General features: G+C 34.9%; 1 protein-coding gene and 2 non-coding genes across 11 annotated transcripts in view; 1 reads left to right on the top strand and 2 right to left on the bottom strand.

Annotated features, from left to right (window-relative positions):
* Acbd5 (acyl-CoA binding domain containing 5) overlaps positions 1 to 25,594 on the top strand; it is a 43,658-nt gene extending 18,064 nt beyond the window's left edge. For 8 of the 9 annotated variants that reach the window (XM_015495218.2, XM_015495220.2, XM_048812673.1 and 5 more), the window contains 7 exons: positions 865 to 1,065; positions 2,430 to 2,536; positions 9,225 to 9,492; positions 14,092 to 14,291; positions 20,010 to 20,054; positions 20,370 to 20,479; positions 23,654 to 25,594. In XM_015495218.2, the coding sequence (XP_015350704.1) occupies positions 865 to 1,065; positions 2,430 to 2,536; positions 9,225 to 9,492; positions 14,092 to 14,291; positions 20,010 to 20,054; positions 20,370 to 20,479; positions 23,654 to 23,666 (944 nt within the window). In that variant the 3' untranslated portion in view covers positions 23,667 to 25,594. Of the gene's footprint in view, positions 1 to 864; positions 1,066 to 2,429; positions 2,537 to 9,224; positions 9,493 to 14,091; positions 14,292 to 20,009; positions 20,055 to 20,369; positions 20,480 to 23,465 lie in introns of all 9 variants that reach the window. The other variant, XM_015495212.2, reaches the window with a different exon arrangement.
* Positions 7,735 to 7,807, bottom strand: Trnaa-agc. The gene has a single exon. It is a non-coding gene; the product is annotated as a tRNA-Ala (tRNA).
* Positions 15,156 to 15,228, bottom strand: Trnaa-agc. Its single transcript has one exon. It is a non-coding gene; the product is annotated as a tRNA-Ala (tRNA).
* Positions 25,595 to 27,071: the final 1,477 nt, after the last annotated feature.

The raw sequence follows: 27,071 nt of genomic DNA, 5'->3' as shown, positions 1-27,071 counted from the left end.
ATCAAGATATTGTGTCCATCTACAACTAAAAATATTTTTTAAATAAATAAATAAAAATTCAGAGAAATAGACTAGCTTTTAATTTTTATGTTTTTAATTAAAAAAAAATTTTTTTTTTTTTGGTGGTACAAAGGCCTTGGGTTCAATCCTAAATTGCTGAGGCTGGCCTGGAATTTTGAATCCTGCTGCCTCAGCCTCCTGAGTTGCTGGGATTACAGATGTGCACCGTTGTGCTTGGCTCCAGGAATCAGTTTTTTTTTCTTTTAAATATATATTTATTTTTAGTTGTAGTTGGAGACAATACCTTTATTTTACTTATTTATTTTTATGTGATGCTGAGGATCAAACCCAGGGCCTCACACGTGCTAGGCAAATGCTCTGCCACTGAGCCACAACCCCATCCCCCATCCAGGCATCAGTTTTGATGAAGATAAACACTAGAATTACAGGAGCTGCATTCAGGGAGCCTTGTTTGTGATTCATGGGAAGATTATTTTAGAAGGGGGATATAGAGATATAGTAAAACAAACCACACAACTTTGTTTTGCTTTTACTTTTCAGTCTTTGAGGTACCTTTTCTCTAGAGCAGTTTGTCTATGCCTGGTAGAGTATAAGGACTTTGAAAGATTATTTTTAGAAGACTTACAGGGAACTGAAACACTTTTGAAGCTAATACAATTTCTGAGTAAGCCCTCAACATATAATAAGCTCCTTTTCAAGGAGTTCCCCATCTCTGTGATCCAAGTAGGAAACCCTTAAAAGGATTATGATAGAGTGGGGAATTGAGTAGCAGTTATTAGAACATAATATCAGAAGTTGACCTACTGTGAACTTTTTATTTATCTCTCCATTTTCTCATAAAAGCTAAGCAGATGATGAAGAAATCAGACTATAAGAATTTGGAGATTATTATCACGAATGGCTATGATAAAGACAGCTTTGTTCAGGAGATACAAAATGACATTCATGCTAACTCTTCTCCAAGTGACCAAAGTGCTGATGACGTAAAACCTGTTGATAAAAACTTGGAGCAAACTGAAAAAATTGCTGCCTGCATTCACCAAGGTATTGTCCCCAAGTATTTTTTTGTCTAGCCTTTATCTTATTATTAAAATATTCTTTTAATAATTTTAGTATATTTAGGAATAGTCTCAAATTTTAAAATATAAATATTTATTAATATCTTAGGGTTGATTAATGTTACAGGGTTTAATAGCTTTGAAAGACAGTGAAGTAAGAGCTGGAAATTTTATATTTGTATTGAAACTTTTTTTATGTTAACCATATGATATTTCAGAATATATTTTAAACTAAAACTTCCTACCTTTGATTTTTTCTCCTACCTTTGATTATATGGTGCCTTTGTTCTGAAGTCAATAAGATTAATTTATAGTCTTTTTTTTTTTTAATGCTTACTTTTCAGTTTTAGGTGGACACAATATCTTTATTTTATTTTTATGTGGTGCCGAGAATCGAACCCAGTGCCTCATGCATGCTGGGCGAGTGCACTACCACTTGAGCCACATCCCCAGCCCCGTAGTTTATAGTCTTTTCCTGTCCTAGGACTCTCCGAGTGGGCCTGTATATACATATGGTGAATTATTAATAGTGGTCCAGTTTAGTCCAGAAACCAAGAAATATCATTTCTTAGTGTAACAACCAAACTTGCATAGTTGCATCTCTCATTTAGGCCTCATAGGCTGACTTTATAGATTTTCTTTTCTTTTTTTTTTTTTTTTTTTTTTTTTTGGTACTAGGGCTTAAGTCAGGAGTACTTTACTATGAAAAATATCCCCAGTCCTTTTTAAAATTTTTTTATTTTGAGATTAGGGTCTGCTCAGTTACTTAGGATCTCACTAAGTTTCTGAGGCTGGCCTCAAATTTGTGATCCTCCTGCCTCAGCTTCCCAAGTCACTGGAATTATAGGCATGTGCCACCGAGCTTGGTGGTTATTAGGTTTTATAAGTTTTCAACAGGACAGTGTTTTCTAGAATTCAGTGGTAAAATACTTTATAATCTTTTCAAATAAGAACTGTTAACTAAGCCCAGTGCTGTGGTCCACACCTGTAATCCCAGCAGCTCTGGAGGTTGAAGCAGGATTTCGAGTTTAAAGCCAGCCTCAGCAATTTAGTGAGGTCTTAAGCAATTTAATGAGACTCTGTTTCAAAATATAAAAAGGACTGGGGGTGTGGCTTAGTGATTGAGCTCTCCTGGGTTCAATCCCTGGTACTAAACAACAACAACAACAAAAGAAAGCCAGAAAAAAAGAACTGTTAACTAAATTTAAATTTAAAAAAAGCGTATGACTTGGTAAATCATGTGTGTCACTCAGTATGCACATAATATAGAGCTGGTGAAGTTTGAAAATGGAATGTGTTTTTCTTCTGTTAGAATATAATTATGCTACTTCTGTATTTGTTCATATTTAGATATAAATGATGATCATGTTGAAGATGTTTCAGGAATTCAGCATTTGACAAGTGATTCAGATAGTGAAGTTTACTGTGATTCTATGGAGCAATTTGGACAAGAAGAGGTAAAAATGACATTTTCTGATTGGTAAGTTTTCAAAGTGGTATATCAGAATTCAATGCATAACTTCTGTTAATAGCAGATGTACATGCTCATGTTCATCACTTTGAAAACATACCTCTAGAATGTTAAAGCATTTATATTTTTACTTTTTGTTAACTTTTCTATATAAGATTCTAGAATATTCAAAGAAAATCCATACTATTTAAATATTTTATTTATTACTTATAATTTATGTATGTTTATAAGTATTATGGCAGAGGTGGGATGGAGAACCAGAGAGTAAACTGTTTATACTAGACACTATGTTTTAAACATTGATTTGATTAATAAAGAAAATTTAATAGTTTTCAATCAAATAAGCCTATTTTTTTTTAAACAAACAAACGTTTATTTTTTAGTTGTAGTTGGACACAATACCTTTATTTTGTTTGTTTATTTTTATGTGGTGCCGAGGATCGAACCCAGGGCCTCGTACATGGTAGGCAAGTTCTCTACCGCTGAGCCACAACCCCAGCCCCCAAATAAGCCTATTCTTCACATTGACTCTAATTCTGCACTAAAATTTTTAGTGAAAATCATCTTTAAATTTTAGTTAAGATTCTGTATTAAAAGAGAAAATTTGGAAAAAAAAAAAAACCCACAAAGTCCATGTTTTGTTTTGTTCTTTTTGAAAACTATTTCTGATGATGATGAGGGTGTTTGCGACAACTGGAATTCTGTTTGGCAGTTTTACATCTGCTCCCCACTTCTCTTATACCCTGTTGTGATAGAGTTCCGTGTGTTGTATAGAAAATCATCGAGCTTTTACCTCTAATATAATAATTTTAACTTTTTATGTCCCCCCCCTTTTTTTTCATTTCATAAGGCAATTGAATCTACTCTTAGTTTTCTCAAATTAAATTTTTTTTTTTTTTTTAGGTATAGATAAACACAATACAATGCCTTTATTTTTTTTATGTGGTGCTGAGGATTGAACCCGGGTCCCGCCCTTGCTAGGCAAGAACTCTACCGCTGAGCCACAATCCCAGCCCCTTTTCTCAAATTTTTAAACATGAATAAAGAATTTATTGACTAAGGTTAAACATAAATGAATAGTACAGACTGGAAAAATAATAAGGAGCCCAAACTGAGAATAAGCTTAATAATGGAATTTGAAAGTAAGTGATAAGAACCCAGATTCCCTTTTATTTTCTCTTAAAATTTTTATTGTTTGGAGAATGTTGGTGAAAAGGATCTGGATAGGATGGAATCTCAGTAAATATCTGACTACTAAATTCTAGGTTTGCCCCTGTTTTCTCTATAAATCCATAGTAGACTGAGTTATTTCTTGGGGCTCTCTGATCTCTGTTGCTCTTACCTTACTGGCCTTTGTTAATACCACTCTTGTGTCAGGATTTTACTCCACATCCATCCTGGCCTTCTTTAATATCCTTTTTTCTTCTAATATGTCAAGCCTCTTCTCCTTTTCATGTCCAGCATTAGCAACTGTGCATTCATTTGGCCTGGAAAGTTCCTACTTTCCATGTAGTGGATTAACTCCTGTACATTCTTTTCACCCTAACATAGGTGTTCCTTCCTAAAGGAATCCTCTTAGATAGGTACAGCTCCATCTCATTACCACCCTTACCAAGTCTGTTTTCTGTTTTAATTATAGATTGTCATCCACAAATGACTTAGATGGAATCTTTTAAAAATATATTTAAGTAATCTTTATTATCAATTTTGAAATCCTTACAAATCCAGGTCTTTTCAAGTTTTTTTTATACCTTTATTTTATTTACTTATTATTATTTTTTTAGTTATAGATGGACACAATATCTTTATTTTTATTTGTTTATTTTCTTAATGTGGTGCTGGGAATCGACCGTAGGGCCTCATGTGTGACAGGCAAGCGCTCTACCACTGAGCAATAACCCCAGCCCCTTTTTAAGGTTTTTTTTTTTGTGTGTGTGTGTGTGTGTGTGGTGTTGGGAATTGAACTTAGGGCCTTGTGTGTTCGAGGCAAGCACTCTACCAACTGAGCTATATCCCCAGCCCTTTTCAAGTGATTTTTGTGGACCATTAATATCATGTTTTTCTTTTTTATTGTTGTTTGTTTGACTATTACAATTTAAACATTTTCTTTTTCTCTTCTCACTGTATTTCTGTTATAAAAGTATTTATTAAACTCTGTTAATAGCCTCTTGAATGTGTCAGTTAAGTTTAACTCCCAGACCACCACACAGAGTAAGCAATGTACATACCAAAAATCTTTGGTATATTTATTTTGTTACAATTTTTTAAAAAATAGTCTGATATGATATTTAGAATTTGTTTAAAAATAATTCACTGGAAATAGGAGTCATAGGTGAAACGAAATTGGCCCTGAAGTGGTAATTGTTGAAATTTGGTAATTAGTACTCTAGTCTGTTTGACATTTTCCATAATAAAAAGGCTAAAATAATTTCGGAATATTTTTTTTCCTGATGTTTGCCTTTGAGAGTTTTTCCTTCTTCTGTTAGAATGTTGAATTTGATTGTGTTCTACATTATCACTTCATCAGGAGTTTCCTTTGCTCTACTTCCTTATGATTTTCAGTATTACTTATTCTTAGGATTCATTATTTGTTTTCTTCCCAAACTTCATCTCATATTCAATCTCCTCCATTGAGGTATTTAGCCTGTCTGTTAAGGTAAATAAAATCTTGTTTTATTAGCCTGGCACGATGCCACACACCTGTAATCCCAGGGCTTTTTTGTTTTTTGGTACTGGGGATTGAACTCAGGGGCACTTGACCAATGAGCTGCATCCCCAGCCCTATTTTTTTTTAATATTATTTTTTAATTATAGGTGGACACAATATCTTTATTTTATATTTATGTGGTGCTGAGGATTGAACCCAGTGTCTCACACATGCTTGGACAAGCGCTCTACCTCTGAGCCACAAGGCCAGGCTCCACAGCCCTATTTTGTATTTATTTAGAGACAGGGTCTCACTGAGTTGCTTAATGCTTTGATTTTTGCTGAGGCTGGTTTTGAACTCACAATCCTCCTGTCTCAGCCTCCCAAACTGCTGAGATTACAGGCGTGTGCCTGTCTCAATCTCAAAATTTTAGTGAGGTCTTAAAGCAACTCAGACTCTCTAAATGAAATTTTAAAAAAGACTAGGGATGTGGCACCACTGGGTTCAATCCCTGGTTAACCCCCCGCCCCCCCCCCAAAATAATTTATTTTATTATTGCCTGACCTATTATTAATCTAACTTCAATCCTAAATAACATTACCTTCAAATTATTTACTCATGACAGATGATTTATAATAAATCATTTTTTAAAAATGTATGTATTGGAATTTTATTTTCAGGATTTTTATAGTGTTTTTTAACACAGCAATCTTATTTATTTATTATTTATTTGCTGTGGCGCTAGGGATTGAATCCAGTGGTGCTTTACCATGGTTGTATATCCCCAGCTCTTTTTAATTTTTATTTTGAGATAGAGTCTCACTCAGTTGCCAAGCCTGACCTCAAATTTGTGATCCTCTTGATTCATCCTCTGGAGTAGCTGGGATTATACTCATGCATCACCAGACCTGCAGTGATCTTTTTTACCTTGTTACTATTTTTATTGCTTTGGTTTCTTTCCTTTCAATAGGGCTTATGGTCTGAAAATACTGTATTCCACTGATTTTACTAAATTGCTGAGGTGATAGAAAACTTTGTGCTGTCTAGGGCCTCACCTCACTTAAATTATTGCTTAAAGAAAAGTCAGGGTTTTTGTTTTGTTTTGTTTTTTGATACCAGGAATTGAACCCAGGGGCGCTTAATCACTGAGCTACCTCCCCAGCCCATTTTTATATTTTTGAGACAGGATCTCACTAAATTGCTCAGGGCCTTGCCAAGTTGCTGAGACTGTCCTTGAACCTTTGATTCTCCTGCCTCAGCCTCCTGAGCAGCTGGGATTACAGGCATGTACACTATGCCTGGCTATTTCGTAGTTTTTGTTTTCATCCAAATTGTATTAAGTTGAATACATTATAAATCCCTGTTTTTTGTTTTGTTTTGTTTGGTACTGGGGATTAAATCCAGAGGTGCTTTACTACTGCCATACATCCCTAGCCCTGACCCTTTTGATTTTTTATTTTGAAACAGGGTATCACTAATTGCTAAGGATCTTGCTGAATTGCTAAGGCTGGCCTTGGAACTTGGAATTCTGCTGCCTCAGCCTTCTGAGTCTCTGGGATTACAGGCATGTGCCACAGTGTGTGGCTATAAATCTCTTTCCTAAAATATAAAAATTTTTATAGATTAAATTATTAGACATTTTTTTCTACTTTGCTTTATACATTTTCATATCTCTCTTAAGTTGTGTTTCTCAAATTTTTGTTTTTGGTACTGTGGACTAAACCCAGGGGTACTTAACCCCTGAGCCACATCCCCAGCCCTATTTTGTATTTTATTTAGAGACAGGGTCTCACTGAGTTGCTAAGTGCCTCCCGTTGCTGAGGCTGGCTTTTGAACTTGCGATTATCCTGACTTAGGCTCCCAAGCTACTGGGATTATAGGTGTGCTCCACCGTGCCTGGCTGTTTTTTAACAGGGAGCCTATTACAGCATAGATTCCTGGGTCATTATCAATCCCAGAGTCTCTGATTTAGTAAGTCTTAGTGGGACCCATGAATTTGCATGTCTAACAAGCTCCATTTGCTGCTGCAGCTGCTGCTGTTGGTCTGCAGACCAGACTCTGAGCAGCATCAAAAACATGAAATAAAATACTAGAGTTCTACCAGAATTGGTAGTATGGGTGGGACTGATATTCCTACCCCCTTGTTTTCATAGCGTAATTTTGTTTCTCATTATACTAAGAAGATAGAAGAATAGGTTATTGTTCTTTATACCTAACACTTACTTATTTAACTTACTGAGTATTAGCTTATCTTATTTAATCCTTGCCAGTTTTCTTCCTACCTCACTGGATAACAGGTTCTTCCCATTTAAGGCCAGTTTCTCTGATTTGCTTGTGTCTTATTTTTTTCCCACATTGGAGACTTCCATTTTTTCTACTCTCTAGACTATCCCAACGATTGTGTCTCTTCTGATTCTTTTTTCTCATGCTAAACACATGTTCATATCCCTTCTATCTTTGAAAGGAAATGCTTTCTTTTTTAAATTTTTAGTTGTAGATGGACGCAATACCTTTATTTTGTTTATTTAAAGTTTTTTATGTGGTGCTGGGGATTGAACCCAGTGCCTCATGCGTGCTAGGCAAGTGCTCTACCACTGAGCCACAACCCCAGCCCAGAAAATGCTTTCTTAATCTTGTGAAACCCTCTAAGTATTGTCTTATTGCCCTTCTTTACTTTATGGCCAGACATTTTTGGGATTGTATTCATTAACTGCATTCATTCACCTCAGTCAGGTTTCTGTCATACATGCCAATTTGTCTCTGTTCACTAATTTGAAAGGATGCTTTATATTTCCTGTCATTTGACTATCATTTAAAAATATTAACTATTCTCTCCTGGAAAATATTTCATTATACCATTCCTTTAAAAGGGTTTCTCTTTTACCTATTAGGTTCCATGTAGTCTTCTTCTTTTGAGTTTTTCTTTTTCTGTTGACCTCTTAAATTTAGTGTTCCTCAGACATGTAGTTCTAGTTACCACTTCCTCAGTATCAACCGTTTCTCACAGGCTGATTACTCTCAAGTGATAAATCCAATGTTTATCTGAATTCCAACTGCCCTGTTAGATATCTTGCCTGGGGACCTCAATTTTTTCTTATCTGTAATAGTACCATTTTCTCTTTCTGTTCTCCTGAATCCTCTTTATCCTCAGTATTTCACCTTGGTGAGTCAACTAATCATCTAGTCTCTAGAGACTTTTCTTTCCCTTACTCCCCTCATTCAGTCTTTCAAGTCTTGTTGATTCTATAGTGTTAAATGTTCTCAAGTCTGGGCTGGGGTTGTAATTCAGTGGTAGAGCACTTGCCTAGCACATGTGAGGCACTGGGTTCGATACTCAGTACCATATAAAAATAAATAAATAAAATAAAGATATTGTGTCCATCTCCAACTAAAAAATATTAAAAAATAAATTTTTTTTTAAAGTTTTCAAATCATCCTGTATCCCAACTAATTTATTGGTTCATGATGTTATTATTGTGACACCTTTGACTTGGCTTATATCATTTGTTCTTATTTGTTCTTCAAGTCATAATTGATCTAATTTCTTCCAAGAAGTCTGTTCTAAGCCTCCACTCAACCCCAGTGTGGGTTTGGTACCTGTTCTCTGAGCTCCTATAACATTCTTTGCATGTCTTTTCATAAAACTTATTAAACAGTGTTGTTATAACCTTCTCTGATTCCCTAAGATTGTAAGCTTCGTACAGGCAGGGATCCTATCTCTTTCTTCAGAGTATCCCTAAAGTTAATAATTATGGTAAGAATAGAAATTTACATGTTTCTTGGATGAGTGATTGACTCATAAGAACAGTGCACTGTGAAAATGTCATGGACAAAATGATTCCTATCTTTTTTTTTTTTTTTTTTAATGGCATATAGGAAGTTGGTGATGAATTGAAGAAATTTTTTAGATTAGGAGTATTTCCATTAAAACATGAAATAACATTTTAGACGGTATTTTGGCGCCATGAAAACTTTATGGTATATAACAATTTATAGTTTTTAATGAAGTGTCATTTTAAATTTGTAGTCTTTAGACAGTTTTACATCAAACAGTGGACCATTTCAATATTACTTGGGTAGTGATTGCAATCAGCCCTTGGAAAATTCTGGTTTTCCTGAAGATGTCCAAGTATCTCCTGGAAGTGGCAACATTGGAAATATGCAGGTGGTAACAGTTGAAGGAAAAGGTGAAGTAAAGCATGGAGGAGAAGATGGCAGAAATAACAGTGGAGCACCACACCGTGAGAAGCGAGGCGGAGAACATGAGGAATTCTCTAATGTCAGAAGAGGGAGAGGTGTGTATTCTCTTTTCTTCTTCCTCACTATAAACTAATTGGTAAAATGGGAAAGTTCTAAACAAAAGAAGCACTAATATGTTCAGTATGCAAAGGTTGTCGTAAAGCCGAAAGTTAATAACATCTTTAGTTTTTCTTTGTCTAGTTTTCCCCTTTAACTCTGGGCATAATGTGTCATCTCTGAAAGCATCAGAGAAAACATTTCCATTTCTAAAATTTTAATGCAATTTTTTTTATAACCAAATTTATGTTCTATTTCCCCCCTGAACAATCACTTTTCTAGCTGTGCTGATGCCTCTTCTCCTGTCATCCCCAGGTAGAAATCTGAGTTCTTTATCTTTTCCACATTTCCCCACTTAGGACAAAAGAGATCATTTAAAGCTGACAAGTTAAGTAACAATTATGAAAGAACATTTAACACTGTAAAGATAAACCTTTAGAATAGTGATGTCATCAGGTAACAGAATAGAGTTGAGTGCAGAAGAAAAATAAACGTGTTCATTATAATTGTTTCTGGTAAAGGCTGGGATTGTGGCTCAGTGGTAGAGCACTCACCTAGCATGTGTGAGGCCCTGGGTTTGATCCTTAGCATTACATAAAGATGAATAAAGGTATTGTGTCCATCTACCACTAAAAAATATTTTTTTAAAAAAATTGTTTCTGGTAAGAAATAAATAGATGATGTGAAAAAAGAATTAAAGATATTATAGAAACTTATGGTTTAGAACTAGGATTGTAGCTCAGTGGTAAAACATGTACTTCGCATGCATGAGGTCTTGTGTTTAATCCTTGCCCCCCCCCCCACGCACACACACAAAAAAAAAAAAAAAGGAAAGGAAAATAATGGTTTTAAAATAACTACTTGAACAAAATACAAAAGCTCATCAATTTACAATGGAGCTACGTCCCACTAAGCCCATTATGAGAGCATTATAACTTGAATATGCATTTAATATTTTTAACTTATTGAGCAGTGTAGCTGCTCCCAAGTCACTGGGATTAATAGGCATGTGCCACCATGCCTGGCCTCTTAGCTCCTTTTCAAATTTTATTTTGAGATAGGATCTCACTAAATTTCCCATGCTGGCCTTGAACTATCCTCTTGCCTCAGCTCCTGAGTAACTGGGATTACAAGCTGTGTCACTGTCCCTTGTTTTCCTTTTAGTATGTTTGTAAGGCATATTATTCCTGTTCAAGAATGTACAGTATACTATTTTGTGATCTTTCTATAAAGTCTAAACTTAGCTTGTGAATTAAACTTATGAAAGTTAATTCCAACCTGTTCTTTGTAATCCTTGCCTTTATCACCTTCTTCCTTTTTTTAGTTTTGAATTACTTCTTTAAGCATCTATTTTGAAGAAGCAAAGGAAATGTTTCCACTCTGATGTCTACCTTGCTCCTTCAATCACTGCATCTTTCTTTTTTTTTTTTTTAAACTTTAGTATTTATTTATTTATTTTTTAGTTCTCGGCAGACACAACATCTTTGTTTGTATGTGGTGCTGAGGATCGAACCCAGGCCGCACGCATGCCAGGCCAGTGCGCTACCGCTTGAGCCACATCCCCAGCCCCTGTCACTGCATCTTTCTATATGCCTTTCCTATCATGGTATTTTGCCTCTTCTTTTTAAATATTTGATTATCCCTTTCCTCATATTTCAATTTAAGAAATGGTACTTTTTATAAGTACCTAATAATTTATATTTAACTTTATTTATTTATGTATTTATTTTTTTGCAGTACTGGGTATTATACCAAGGCCTCATACATGCTAGGCAAGTGCTCAACCATTGAGCTATATCACTAGCCGTACATTTAACTTTAATTAAAGGAATTAACTAGGCACAGTGGCACACTACTCTCAATGGCTTGGGAGGCTGAGGCAGGAGGATTGCAAGTTCAAAGCCAGGCTCAACAACTTAGTAAGGCCTTAAACAACTTAGTGAGACCCTATCTCAGAAAATTAAAAAAGGCCTGGGGTTATAACTCAATGGTTATGTGCCCCTGGGTTCAAGCTCCAGTACCAAAAAAAAAAAAAAAAAAGTAGCTTATTACCCTTGTATCATTTTACTCATTCTCTTTCTCATTGTTCATTACATGTTGAAAGTGGGCTCTCAGGATTATTAGGCAAGTATATGTATGGTCATAACACTCTGACTAAATGAATGAAAAGAATATGAAAATATCTAAATATATGACACAGCCCTGAAACTAGTTAAGGAACTTGGTCTTATACCATAAACTTTGCAAAGTATCAGCAGAGCAGCAGACAATTAGGAAGAAAATGAAGGATCTGATTTGGAATATATGGGAAATTCTACCCCATCCTCTGAAAAAAGCAGTTCAATGAGGATGAAGGCAAGTTATGAAATTTGGGAAAAAAATCTCTTCAATATATTGGATATAAACTGTAAACGATAGTGGCTTGAATAAAAGAATTTATAGTGTCCTCTTAAAACCTCTTTGGATAAATAAATAGAATAACTGAGACTCCCCCCCAACACCTGTGGTTGAGAAGAAGGTTGGAGAATGGAGAATAATCTGATAGAACTAATCATCTGTTATACAGAAGGCATAAGAGAGAAAATGAAAGTGGGATTGGGTAACCTAGCACCTGGTTCACTGAACTTCATATATCTAGCCAGTTACTTCCATGGTGGATAAGCATAACTATAGCCAGAGTTTGAAGAAACTGGGATTTGCTTTCACATTTGATCTTCCCCTTCCGGTTTCTGATCAAGAGGACTTGGAAAAAGCAAGGGGGAATAATTGCTCAGGGATAATTATTTCTGACTGCCAAAGGCCCTTAAGGCTTCTGGTATGAGGAAAGATCTGAAATGCGTACTCCATTTCTGCAAAGGTAGGGTAATGTGTTTGTACTGTTAAACAGAGCAGCATAAAACTAAAGTCTTTCTAAACAGAAGTGTGGTGATACTCATTAAGAACCTTGACAAAGTTGTTATCCTTTTATTCAGGAATTATTATTCTTGGAATCTATCCTAAAGGAATCAGTGGAAATTTGGATAAGAATTTATATTCAAATACATTTCTTGCAGTGTTATTTGTATTAGCAAAAATTCAAAATCATCCTAACTATCCAAAAGTGAAGAATGAGTGAATTACTTCCTGGCTTAACTAAGAAATTTATGCATTATTTAAATGTCTTTGGAATAACATTTAATGATACAGACATATGTTCATAATATGCTTTAAAAAGACAAGTATAAGGGGTAATGCCAATTTTGTAAATATCTGCATAGAAAAAAGAATGGAGGGGCTGGGGTTGTAGCTCAGTGGTAGAGTGCTTGCTTAGCACATATGAGGCACTGAGTTTGATCCTGAGCACCACATAAAAATAAATAAATAAATAAAAGTATTGTGTCCATCTAATATATATATATATATATATATATGACATCCTTTTTAAAAAAAATTTTATTTGTTCTACTTAGTTGTATATGACAGCAAAATGCATTTTAATTCATCGTGCACAAGTGGAGTGCAGCATTTCAATTCTATGGTTGTAAATGGTGTAGAGATGCACCATTCCTGCAATCATACATGTACCTAGGGTAATGATGTCCATCTCATTCCACCGTCTTTCCTATCCTCATAATCCCTCTCCACCCTTCCCTTTGCCCAATCCAAAGTTCAAGAAAGGACAAATCTTACCAAAAAAGAATGAACAGATGCTAGCAAAATCTCAGTAGTAATTAGGTTTTAATATGTATTAAAAGTATACAATTTATAATAAGAAAAACACATTTAAAAATCTTTTGTGAGACAATGTAATGAAACCAAAAATGACCAAAAAGGAAAACATAACATTTATTTAATATAACTTTTAGTACTCTAGAGAAGCAATCTTCAGTTTTTTTCAGTTTTTTTACCTTTTGTTCAAGAATTTTTTAGAATGGACTCTGCACATGTATCTTGTTTGTGAATTATATGAATATAGTCACATATTAATATATTATATGTAAAACATTAGCAAAAATCTTTTTAAATAGGTCAGAATAAAAATGTTTATTTTGTATTTTATATAAAACATAATGTTTTATATTATTTTATGTTTTATATTTTTTATTTTATATGTTTATGTTTATTTCTTTGATCCTAAGAGTTATTTTGTCGATTTCCTGATTGTTTCTATTCTACTTGAGAGATTTAGATCTTAAAGAAATAACAGAGGGGACTGGGGGTGTGGCTCAAGCGGTAGCGCGCTCGCCTGGCATGCGTGCATCCCGGGTTCGATCCTCAGCACCACATACCAACAAAGATGTTGTGTCCGCCGAAAATTAAACAATAAAAATAAATAAAAATTATTTAAAAAAAAAAAAAAGATTTGTAGTCTAGTTAATCATACTATATCAATATCAGTCTCCTAGTTAAGAAAATACATTCTTTCTGGTTATATAAGATGTTATCATTGAGGAACACTATATGAAGGGCATACTGCATCTTTNTTAAAAAAAAAAAAAAAAAAAAAGAAATAACAGAGGAAAATGAATAAAACATTCTATTTCTATTTTTATTTAAATACAAGCAAAATTTTTAAAAAGTTTTATTTAAAACTAACTTATTTTGCTCTCTTTCAATAGGACATAGGATGCCACATTGGAGCGAAGGAACCAAAGGTGGGCAAGTGGGAAGTGGAGGTGATGGAGAACGCTGGGGCTCAGACAGAGGATCACGAGGCAGCCTCAATGAGCAGATTGCTCTAGTGCTCATGAGATTGCAGGAGGACATGCAGAATGTCCTTCAGAGACTTCAAAAACTGGAAACACTAACTGCTTCGCAGGTAAGCTTCTGACTGTATTTTTTTAGTTGTTGATAGGCCTTTATTATTTTATTTATTTATATGTGGTGCTGAGAATCAAACCCAGTGCCTCACACATGCCAGGAAAGTGCACTACTACCCAGCCACAGCCCCAGCCCACTTACATCATTGCTTTTTGGTTTTTTTAAATATTTATTTTTTAGTTGAAGTTGGACACAGTATCTTATTTATTTATATGTGGTGCCGAGGATTGAACCCAGGGCCTCACACATGCTAGGCAAATGCTCTACCGCTGAGCCACACCCCCAGCCCACTTCATTGCTTTTAAGTACAACAAATAAAAAACTAAATGAAGTGTTCTTCTGTTTGTGGATCCTGCAAAGCAGTGAATAATCTGTTTTTCAGATTTATACAAATCATACATTTTCACAATTTACCCAAAGTGTAGTGATTTTTCTAAAAACTAAGAAGGATCTACTGAATACTACTTGGTATTAGAAGAATAATCGCTACTTCCATTGCAGTAGGCTTCCATTGCAAGATAAACACATTGAATGTAGAAACATAAACAAACTGATACCCACAGGCTTTCTAATTAACCATTGTGAAAATATATATATATATATATTTTTTTTTTTTTTTTTTTTTTTTNCCATTTAAGGCCAGTTTCTCTGATTTGCTTGTGTCTTATTTTTTTCCCACATTGGAGACTTCCATTTTTTCTACTCTCTAGACTATCCCAACGATTGTGTCTCTTCTGATTCTTTTTTCTCATGCTAAACACATGTTCATATCCCTTCTATCTTTGAAAGGAAATGCTTTCTTTTTTAAATTTTTAGTTGTAGATGGACGCAATACCTTTATTTTGTTTATTTAAAGTTTTTTATGTGGTGCTGGGGATTGAACCCAGTGCCTCATGCGTGCTAGGCAAGTGCTCTACCACTGAGCCACAACCCCAGCCCAGAAAATGCTTTCTTAATCTTGTGAAACCCTCTAAGTATTGTCTTATTGCCCTTCTTTACTTTATGGCCAGACATTTTTGGGATTGTATTCATTAACTGCATTCATTCACCTCAGTCAGGTTTCTGTCATACATGCCAATTTGTCTCTGTTCACTAATTTGAAAGGATGCTTTATATTTCCTGTCATTTGACTATCATTTAAAAATATTAACTATTCTCTCCTGGAAAATATTTCATTATACCATTCCTTTAAAAGGGTTTCTCTTTTACCTATTAGGTTCCATGTAGTCTTCTTCTTTTGAGTTTTTCTTTTTCTGTTGACCTCTTAAATTTAGTGTTCCTCAGACATGTAGTTCTAGTTACCACTTCCTCAGTATCAACCGTTTCTCACAGGCTGATTACTCTCAAGTGATAAATCCAATGTTTATCTGAATTCCAACTGCCCTGTTAGATATCTTGCCTGGGGACCTCAATTTTTTCTTATTATAAATTGTATACTTTTAATACATATTAAAGCCTAATTACTACTGAGATTTTGCTAGCATCTGTTCATTCTTTTTTGGTATTGGGTATTGAACTCAGGGATACTTTACTGCTGAGCTACATCCTCAGCCCTTTTTATTTTTTTAATTTGAGACAGTCTCTCTGCTAAATTATGGAGTCTGACCTCAAGCTTTTGATGGCCCCTGCTTCATATAGCCTCCTAAATTGCTGGGATTATAAGCCTGTGCCATCCTGCCCAGCTCATTGTGAATATCTTACCCTTTACCAAATCAGTAATTTACTCAGTGTATCATAAGGTTTAAATAAAGTATATTTAAAGTCTATGATCCCCGTACACTATTCCTAGGATAGATAATACAGAGTTATCTTAAGAGAAACCAAGAAGAGGTACCCATACAGAAAAGCCTCTTTTGTGTAGTTATTACTGAACATTATTGTTCCAATCTGTTTTGTTCTCATTCTGTGATTTTATTTTTAAATTGTTTTTCATTTTGCAATTTTATTTTTAAAAAGAATATTTTGTATATATTTAATGTCTTTAATGATACTGAAATATTGCTAAAATTCTTTTGATATTATTTATAAGTTTTACTTTTTCATTGTTGTCTCATACAAACCCTTTTTTTAAAAAAAGATTTGGGGTCCTGGAACTGTAGCTCAGTGGTAGAACTTGTACTTATCATATAGGAAGCCGTGGGTTCAGTCTCCGTCTTCGAGGAAAAAAAAAACAAAGATTTTGATATGATAAAGAACTTTTTAAAAATGTGCATAATTTACTTGGATGACTCATGAGTAGTAAATTGAAGATAGAATAGTAGTAGATTGTAGAACTGAAGGAGACTTAGTTTAACAATCTTGTTAACAGAAAAAGAAACTAAGTATTGGGAGGCTATATTAATTAGTGGCAGAGCAAAGTCATAGTAAGCAGTAATTACTGTCATTATGAAATGATAATGATAATGATGATAATAAAATAAAGATGATGATAATAAGATAACTTGGTTCCTCCCCTCAGGAAGCTCACAACCTTAAAGAGGACCTAATTTAAGTAATTTTCTGTTTTCATATTTCCTTTGCAATGGTTACTATAGGTAGAGTATCCCTTCCTCAAAATGCTTGGGACCCCAAGTATTTCAGATTTTAGAGTTTTTGTAGTTTGGAATATGATCATAGACTTTATCAGTTTAGCATCCATAGTTTGGAAATCCAAAATTGGAAATGCTCCAAAATCCACAACTTTTTTGAGTGTTGTGTTGTCATTCAAAAAGGTACTCAAAAAAGTATTGGATTTTATATATATATATAATTAAGGTATTGGGGAAGAGAGGTATAGCTCATTATTGAAGAGAGCATTTAGTATGCTGGAGGCATATCCACAGTACCCCCCCCAAAAAAAAATCGAAAAAAAAAAACACACTGTTAAATTAACAAACAGATTGTTAATATTCAAAATATGANTATTTTTTAGTTTTCGGCGGACACAACATCTTTGTTTGTATGTGGTGCTAAGGATCGAACCCGGGCCGCACGCATGCCAGGCGAGCGCGCTACCGCTTGAGCCACATCCCCAGCCCAGTATTGGATTTTTGAGCATTTTGGATTTTTTTAGATTTTCATATTAGCAAAGTGCTATCCATGTTGTTTGAAGTTTTTCCTTTCAAAATGAATTTCAAAAAACAAGGGGTGGGAAGCTGGGTGCAGTGGTGCATGCCTGTAATCCCAGCAATTTGTGAGACTGAGGAAGAAAGATTGCAAGTTTGAAGCCAGCCTCAGCAAAATCAAGGCGCTAAGCAACTGAATGAGACCCTGTCTCCAAATAAAATACAAAATAGGGCTTGGGATGTGGCTCAGCAGTCGCGTGTCCTTGAGTTCAATTCCAAACAAAAAAGGAGTGGGATCAGGAAAGGGTAGGCTAGGGATGTAGCTCAGTGGTGAAGTATTTGCCTGGGTCAGATCCCCAACACCTCAGAGGGAATAGAAAAGCCATCAGTAATCCTCTATTTTCATCTAGCAATAGAATAATAAAATATTAAACTGTGACTTTCTAAATAGAACTTACATAAAAGTTTCTTGGTATATATGGATAAATATCCTAGCAATAGTGTACTGGGATCATGGACTTTAAATATACTTTATTTCTCAAGCACATACAAAGCAAAACCAAAACTGTGATCTTAATTAAACAAGTAGTGCTGATTACTTTTTTTTTTGGTACTGGGGATTAAACCCCAGGGTGTTCTACCCCTGAGCTATATTCCCAGCCCTTCCTTTTTTTTTTTTTTTTTATTTTGAATAGGGTTTTGCTAAGTTGCTATGGCTGGCCTCAACTTGCTGTCCTCCTGCCTCAGCCTTCTGAGTCATTAGGATTACAGATATGTGCCATTGTGCCCAGCTAGTGCTGGTTACTTCTTAGCTGTAAGCCAAGTTCTGTTCAACAGTTCCAGTTCAACTTTAGTGTTTGATAGGTTAGTTTCTACTGTAAGGAAGGGTAGTTATTCTGTCACTTTGGAATTTGGTCACCAGGAGTTTCATTCCAATTCATAGTGACTAAAATGATGTTGGATATAAGTTATTGGATACCTAGGAGCCCAGTTTTTTAATTCTACCCTTTATTACATTTAATCTGGAGAAGTGCCATACGTACATTTCTTGGTTGAATATTATTATGCTTAAGAGTCATTACTTTTTATTCATTCTTTTAGCACTTGAAGTGTTCAGCTTGAGTGTACTACAACTTTAACTCACCATTGTAACACTTTAATGGTCGATAGGGACTAATGCAACATCTAGAGGCATCTAATTTAGTTGCACTGTAAGCCATATTCATACTAGGCTACTTGAAATCACATTATCCATAAGATTTTTTTAAAAAAAACTTTCTTTTAATATTTTTTTAGTTGTCAATAGACCTTTATTTTATTTATTTATATGTGGTGCTGATAATCAAACCCAGGGCCTCACACGTGCTAGGCAAGCGCTCTCCCACTGAGCCCCAGCCCCAGCCCACCCATAAGAATTTTAAAAGCCTGCTTTCCTTCTGCCCCACCTTGCTGCTATTCTATCTCACAGAACTTCATCATGTTGGCCTTCTAGTTGTTCCTTGAAGTTTCCAGTAGTCTCTGTCTTACCCTGGGTCTTTGAACTTACTTTTACTATTACACAGAAGGCTGTTCCTTCTGTTAGCCACAATTTTGAGCCTACCTCAAACAATTTATTTAAAATTGCTTGCAAGTATGCTGCGGGTAGAACTCAGTAATAGAATGTTTGCTTATGTGCAATCCTCCTCACTGCAAAAAAAGAAAAACAAAATTGCTTGCAGGATTCAATTCTTCTGATATGTCTCATATGTCTTTCCTGTTTTATTTTTTCCTTATGGCATTTTTCACCCCGGACATGCTGTAAATTTATTATTTTGTTATTATCAGTATCCCTACACTGGGATATGTTCCATTAAGGCAGGGATATTTGTCATTTTGCTTCTTCCTGTACCTTTAGTACCCAGAATAGTGACTAGTACATAATAGATCTCAGTAAACATTTATTCAGTGAATGGATGATCTCATTAATCTTCATTCCCTTTATCTAAAATTATAATAAATAGAGAAAACTGGAGCAATAAGTTTCTAATAAGTCTAAGGAAACTTGATTTAGATTAAGTTTCCTGAATTAATTGAAAATTTTCTGTTTAATTCATATTGCTTCTCAGGCTGAGGGTGTAGCTTACTGGTAGAGCACTTGCCTAGCATGTATGAGTTCTTTTACAGAATTTCCCAGCACTAGGAAAAAAAAAAAGAAATATATATCTATATATCTATATCTGTACACACACACATACTGCTTCTCACTTAATAATCTTTAATACTGACAGTTCATTTCTCATATATATCATATTTTTTTTTTGCTATAACTTGTCAGGAATTCCCCAAACAAGTCTTTGGATACTGTTTACAGTCTATTTTAATTAATAATCAAGGCTGCAGTTCTCAAATGTGCTTGTAAATTGCTGGTTTGTATGGAAACAAAGGAAGTAGGTAATGTAATAAGACCCTTAAAGAAGCAAGTGCTTAAAGTGATTTGAGGGTTTTGGGGTCTTCTGTTTGTTTTTTTGGTGCTGGGGATTGAATCCAGGGCCTTGTGCATGCGAGGCAAGCTCTTTACCAACTGAGCTATATTCCTAGTCCTAGACTTTTTTTTTTTTAAAGGACAGGAAGTAGAAAAATTACCATATATTTTTTCTTTTGTCAGGCTGAGTCACTTTCATTTGTATTCACAGGCAAAATCATCAACATTGCAGACTAGTACTCAACCTTCCTCACAAGTAAGATGTTTTTTTCTTCAAATCTAAGTAGCAGGGTTTTAAATGAGTTATAGTACATTTAGATTACATCTTGAGGTCTGTATGGTATTTAAGATTAATTTTATCCTTTAAAGCTTTGAAGTTAAAAAATATTTGTTTTCTGTTTAAGTTTGAAATGTTCCTGAAAGTTTATTTACTGAGTTATGGCCTGAAATACAGAATATCACTTTCCTTTCACAAGGATTTTTATATTTTCAAAATTAAGAATTAAGCATGTTGTTAAGTTTATAATATAATATTTAATAGATTATTGACAAGTTTATTTTATTTTTCCAGAGACCATCTTGGTGGCCCTTTGAGATGTCTCCTGGTGCATTAACTTTTGCTATTATATGGCCTTTTATTGCCCAGTGGTTGGTGCATTTGTATTATCAAAGAAGGAGAAGGTAATACTATAGTTTTATAATTTGAAATGATGCATAAATTCTTATAACTGATAGTAGACAGTTTTCACCAACAACTAAGAGAATAGGTCCATTGTCATATTGAACATTCTATACTGATCCTGAGACTAAAGCTACCTTGGAAATGATATGTTGGCGATTGCTCGGTACTTGTTAGACTAGTTTTCCCTTGGGAACATCTGATAGATTTGTATGCCTATGATCTGCTCAACAAGAAAATGACTATATGCTTCTTAAGTTTTATGGCTTTATGATGTTTGTTTTGGGCCCTTTGCTAATATAAATGACAGTGGAAAGGTAAACAGATAATACTTGCTTACTTTGTATACCTTTGACAGATGGGCATTAACATTTCAGAAAAATTTCAGCCTGCTGGTTGACTGTATCTAGAATTAGGAAGTAGTTTAAGATGAAGGCCAGAGTTCCAGTTTGGGATGATAGAAGATAACTCAAATAGGTCTGAGAAATAGCTTGGAATTCCTGAATGTACCCTGAATCTCTGTCCTGAGGTGAGAATACTTGTGTTCCAGAAAATCTTCAATCCAAAAATTGGACACAAAAACTGAATTACTTTCTTGAGCGAATTGGCAAAGTAGACCATTACTTTGATGGTGGCCTTATTGATTGTGTCTTCCATGTTTCATCATCATCTCCCATTAAGTAATAATTGATGGGTAAAAAGCAATAGGGCACACTTGACACACATTTAAAAAAATCTGTGAGTTTAAATATTTATAGGTGTTTTTCCTTTACCAAAGAACCCAGTTATAATCTATCACAGTAGGTAGGTTGAAATGCATATGAAACTTAAGTTGCTTTCTTTTTTTTTTTTTTGGCACTATATCCAGGGCACTTAACCACTGAGCCACATCACCAGCCCTTTTTCAAACAATATATTTTATTTAGAGACGGTGTGTCATTGAGTTGCTCGGGGCCTCACTAAGTTGCTAAGGCTGGTTTTGAACTTGAAATCCTCCTGCCTCAGCCTCCCAAGCCACTGGGATTACAGGAGTACACCACCAAGCCCAGACTAAGTTGATTTTTCAATAGTACTTTTACCTTTTAAGTCCATTCGTATATTTGTTGTTTGTTTGTTTAATGGATTCTTTTTTTTTTAAGTTTGTAGATCGATATAATACCTTAATTTTATTTGTTTATTTTTATCTGATGCCAGGGATTGAACCCAGTGCCTCATGCATGCTATGCAAGCACTTTGCGACTGCGCCACAACCCCAGCCCATATTTGTTTTTTTTTAATTGTCAAAAAGATATAGATGTTGGGCTGAGGATAAAGCTCAGTGATAGAGCACTTGCCTAGCGTCGGCAAGAACCCGGGTTTGATTCCCAGCACCATAGAGGGGAAACAAAAGAACTATAAACTTTTAATTTAAATCTGTTTTTTCTTTTACACATTATAAATTTCTCCTATGATGTTTGGGCATAGTCCTGTTCAGTGTTTTAAATTCTAGTTTCCTTGACATAGGAGAAAAAAAGAACCAAATCTTTTCTCAATAAGTAGTAATGCTCAACTTAAACAGTAGGCACAGTGACACTAAAGGTAGGTGTTTACATATTTTGTACTGTTTCAAAATTATTTTTTTACTGTGTTAGGGATTGAACCCAGGCCCTCACACATGCTGGGTAAGCTCTCTACCACTGAGCTACATCCCTGGACTTCAAAATTCCTTTTCATGTTTTCTTTGTAGAAGAAAGTTGGAGGGCAGTGAAATTTGGGATAGGACCAAAATAAAATAAAATTCGATTAATAGTTATCTTTTGGGGCTGGGGTTGTGGCTCAGTGGTAGAGTGCTTGCCTGGCATGCGTGAGGCTCTGGGTTCCGTCCTCAACACCACATTTAAAAATAAATAAACAAACAAATAAATAAATATATTGTGTCCATCTAAAACTGAAAAAAATTATTTAAAAAAAATAGTTATCTTACCACTTCATTAAATGTTTAAAAAAATGCCAACGCAGTGGCGCACACCTATAATCCCAGTGGCTCGGGAGGCTGAGACAGGAGAATCATGAGTTCAAACCAGCCGCAGCTAACATTTGTGCTAGAACCTTACTCAGACAGTTTGTCTTTAGAACCACCCACATCTGTCTTTGTCCATCATTTCATTTATCCTCTTCCAGAGGCCTCATTTTCTTCCTTCTGCAGGGAACTCCTGTTAGGTGAAAACTGATCTGATTATTGAAAATGTCACTCATGCCAAGGAGGTGTAGATAAAAGGATTTATACAGAGTGTAAGAAATGATCTGATTATTTCAAATCTGAGTATTTCTATAGAGAGGAATGACTAATATGAAAGTTTTAGACAGGCATCTTGAGTGCTCAGGAGGGTATGGAGATTTTACAGCAGTGGAACATTTTGCAGAACTTAGGTCATATGTGATTGTTGTGTCTTGTGGTAACAAGCCTACCCTCTCCCGGTAGCTCATTCACTCTGATGTCATTAAAACCATTGTGTTATATTTATCCAAGTTTGGGGGCTGTATGTTTCTGTCTCCCCTGTCACTAAACTGAGCTCTTTTGAGCGCAAAGAGCCTGCCTCATTTATGTCTGAATTCAGGTGCACGAATAGAGTCTGGAAAATAACAGATACTTATATGTGTTGATTAAATGAATAGTCTGGGTCAATTAAGCTTTTGGTTTCAGAGCTTTTCCATTTTCACAAAATTATGAAATAATTCCCCTAAGTCTTGATTGTATAGCCAATTGGAAAAGGATGAAATTCTAGAAGGGAAGAAAAAAGGAATGTAAATTTATTTATTGAAAACTGTTTGGGCCAGGTGTGGTGGTGTAGCCTCAGCAACTTAGGAAGGCCTTAAGCAACTTAATGAGACCCTGTCTCAAAATAGAAAATAAAAAGGGCTGGGGATGTGACTCAGTGGTAAAGCACCTCTGGGTTCACTCCCCAGTACCAAAAATTAAATAAATAAGAACTTTTTTTTTTTTTTCAGTGCCTACAATTAGATCCTTCCTATTGGTCTAAGTCACATGAAGTAGTTTCCTGAGGATCATTTGTAATTTATGGTTTTATCTTGAAATTGAATGTTTTTATGTTATCCAAGAATTTTTGGTATGGATGTGTTTCATATTGGGTTGCATTTATACTCACAGGAATCTGGTTTTTACTTTCTTTTTAAAGAAAACTGAATTGAAGAAAATGATATTTTACTTAAGAAGACTGCTGGGCCTGGATGACCTCAGAATGAAATGGATTGTGGAGTTCACAAGAAAATCTTAATTTGTGATGATTACATTTCTTTTTTGTTGTCCAGTAGTTTGGTTTGTGTACATATATACACACATATTTTTTGCACTACACAAATGATAACATTTTAAGGACTAATAGTGCTGATACTTGAATAATCAATCTAAACTAGGTTATAAGTAACATATATTGTACCCTACTCTTGAACTTGAAGGACATTAAATTATTGTTTGGTAACATTTACCTGATTATCTTCCATAGAGAAATATAAGCTGCTTCCCAAGGTACAGGTCTGATAATGAGATCGATTTATATAAGTGGGTATTTTTCATTTTCTAAGTTAAATATGAGAAAGAATGTAAACCAAGAATGAGTTTCAAATGAGGGTAAATGGATTTTATATTAGTCACTGAATTGTCATGCCAAGTAGTAGAAACTGTTGGAAGAATCTTCTCCACATTCACTTTGTAGGCTGCACATATTTCTTGAGTAGTCACATCTCAGAGTTAATGTCAGGCATCATTATTAAAAATTATATCCCTTTGTACTAGACTTAGTTTTTACAAATGAGTTACAGATAGACATAACATGATGATGGAAATTATGAAAAATGGGCTTAATGTAATAGATTTAAAAGTTTATTCTGAGCCTACAGATATAACCTATAAGATTTTAATTCAATCTATACATATATTCCTTTCTAATTATTTTTCTTTGAGGATATCTAGTGTATGCTTCATAGGGTGCTTTGAAATATAAAATGAAAACTTATTTATACTGTTTTTACAAAGGTAAAAAAGGAAACACATTAATATCACTTTTCTGCAACTGGTAAACTATACAGACTGGACTCTTTAACCTCTTAGTGCCTCAGTTTTTCCTTGGGGGTATAATATTTGGATATACATACTTCATTAGGGGTATTGGAAGGTTTTGCAAGCTAACAGGCCATATGCTTTTATATGAATAGGCATGCTCAACCAATGAAAATTTAAGTCCCTCTATCCCACATCTCACCTTTTAGACTAAAAGGAAGACTGTAATTTAGATCCTTGAAGATTTGGAAAATCATTCTTCCTGTATACCTTACAAAACTCTACATTTAGTTAGATGTACTTTGTGCTTTAAAGATTTCTATGAATCAGAGACTTTGTAACAGATAATTTTGAAGAATTCTGTATTGCAAGATGTTGGGATTAGCATGTGTTCAGAGTGTTTTTAATAAGAGGGAAGAAACTAGTCCAACTTTAATATACAGAGTGGTTCTTTATTTGCCTGAAGAAAAAGTATGAGAATACAATTTGCTTTTCCCAAACTCATGTTCTTATTTCTTCTTTCATATAACTTCATGTTTTTTTAGTTTTTAATCCATCTAGATTTAAACATGTCTAAAAGGATCTACCTTTGCTTAAAAATGACAAAAAAGAAACAACCTATCCTCTACTTATTTAGAAAAAAATGGAGAAAGTAACTGAATTATATGTAGAAATAAAGTTTAAACTTGTGGATCAGGGATTATTTTAAAAAATTAGATATCAAGTATGAAATCAGAAAATGGTGGCTTTTCTCTTAGTATTTAAATAAATAAAATGCAAATTAAGAAAGTAGGAAATTGAGATTCATTACAAGCAGTCAGGGGTAATTAACTGCTAGGGATAACCATTTGTATCTTATTCCAAAGTCTTTATTTTATAGTATGAAAAGCACTTTGCACACAATTCTTGTATATAAATTAATGATGTAATTATAGGGTATAGTGTTATTGCTTTGTTTAATAAGAATCTCATTTAAAATTGACAGCTATGGTATTTTTTTAATGATCAACTTATTTTCTGTTTATTGTAAATTAAGTTAAAATAAAAGGTTAATGAGAAATGTTGTTACTGTTAGTGTATTGATTATATACTAAAGATTAAATGAGAATAAATAGTAGGAATTCATAAAATTAACTTTTTAAATAAAGCCATGCTTATATATAATTTTATAAAAAATCAAACTGGGATGACATTTAACTCATTTAATCATCTAGTTGATTAGAATTAGTGATCCAGTCAAAAATCTTAGTTTAGTTCATAACACCAAATAAATAGCTTCTCACAAAGCACTCAGTGAACCCCTAAAAATAGCCATCTTGAATATATACCATTAGTTGTAGGTGGAACATGGTGAGTTTGTGTTTTTAATACATATATAATTTATAATTTCATGATAGTATAAAAGTGATGTTAACTACTTGTACCACTTAAGATATCATTGTTCTACTGTGGCTTGACCAAATGTCTTTTGTTTTTGTTTTCCTCATAGAAGCTCAGAGGTAGTAAATTCTGGGGCTGGTACTTCCACAATGCCATTATGGATATAGGGCTCACTTCCTGACGTCTATTCTACCATATTTAGTGTGTAGCTTTCCCAGACCTACAATATAGGAGGACAAGTGAAGGGAAGAAAGCAATTTCCAGTTGTATTTTTCTATCTAAGAAACAATTATCTTTATTGAAAGACTCATGTAGGAGACTTCTCATATCTAATTAGCTAGAAGTGTATCCTCTGTCCCTTTCCTTCTTCCTTTGGAAGCTTTTCCTTTCCTACTAAGGGATTCTGTTGAGGCTGCTAAATGGAACACCCAGATATGCCCACTCCTTCCCACCCAAGCCACAGTAATGAGTATGTGACCTGTCGCGACCCCTCGCCAGCAAGGGAAAACACGACACAGGATTCTTCTTTCAGCAGTTTATTCAGGCCTTGAGTCATGTATCATCTTCTAGCGCCCGCCGCTCGACACGCCCAAGCACAGCTTAATAAAGCCCTCCGCATCCCAATCCTAAGCCGCCACGTGGATCTCTCTCATAGGGTGGTAAGGGATTGCGCGCCAACTCTCCATAAAAGGAGTTGTTTATCACAGGCCACAGTGGAAGCCGGCGCCATCTTCTAATGGCGGCCACGGTCTATAAGAATGGCTTACCACAGTTCCCCCTTCTATTTTATATAACAATGCAGGCGAAAGTAGAGGTCCTATCCCACTGTGCAGAAGTGGCTGCAATGTATGGTTCAGTCCTAAGGAGGCGCCTTCCCCAGACCTGACCCCATATCAGCCGACGCCTTTTTTCGTAGGGCGGGGCGTGGACGTCAAACCCGCATGCAATAGGACATGCTTCCCTTGAGGTCCGTTGAGGGATCACTCAAGTGCAGTGCCTAGCCTCGCATCCTGCATCGTGACGACGGCGAGAAGTAGGATAACACAGGTAGCCTGGTAATAATGACAAAATTTAAGTTGGCAACACAATCCCTAAGCCCCAGAGGAAGGTAAAGAGTCTGTAGCCGAGAAGAAAGACCAGTCCTGAAACCCATCTGC

The sequence above is a fragment of the Marmota marmota genome, unplaced genomic scaffold (assembly GCF_001458135.2).
Source record: "Marmota marmota marmota unplaced genomic scaffold, marMar, whole genome shotgun sequence".
Classification (NCBI taxonomy): domain Eukaryota; kingdom Metazoa; phylum Chordata; class Mammalia; order Rodentia; family Sciuridae; genus Marmota; species Marmota marmota.
The sequence above is the reverse complement of the archived record's forward strand: the minus strand, read 5'-3'. Positions and strand labels throughout refer to the sequence as shown.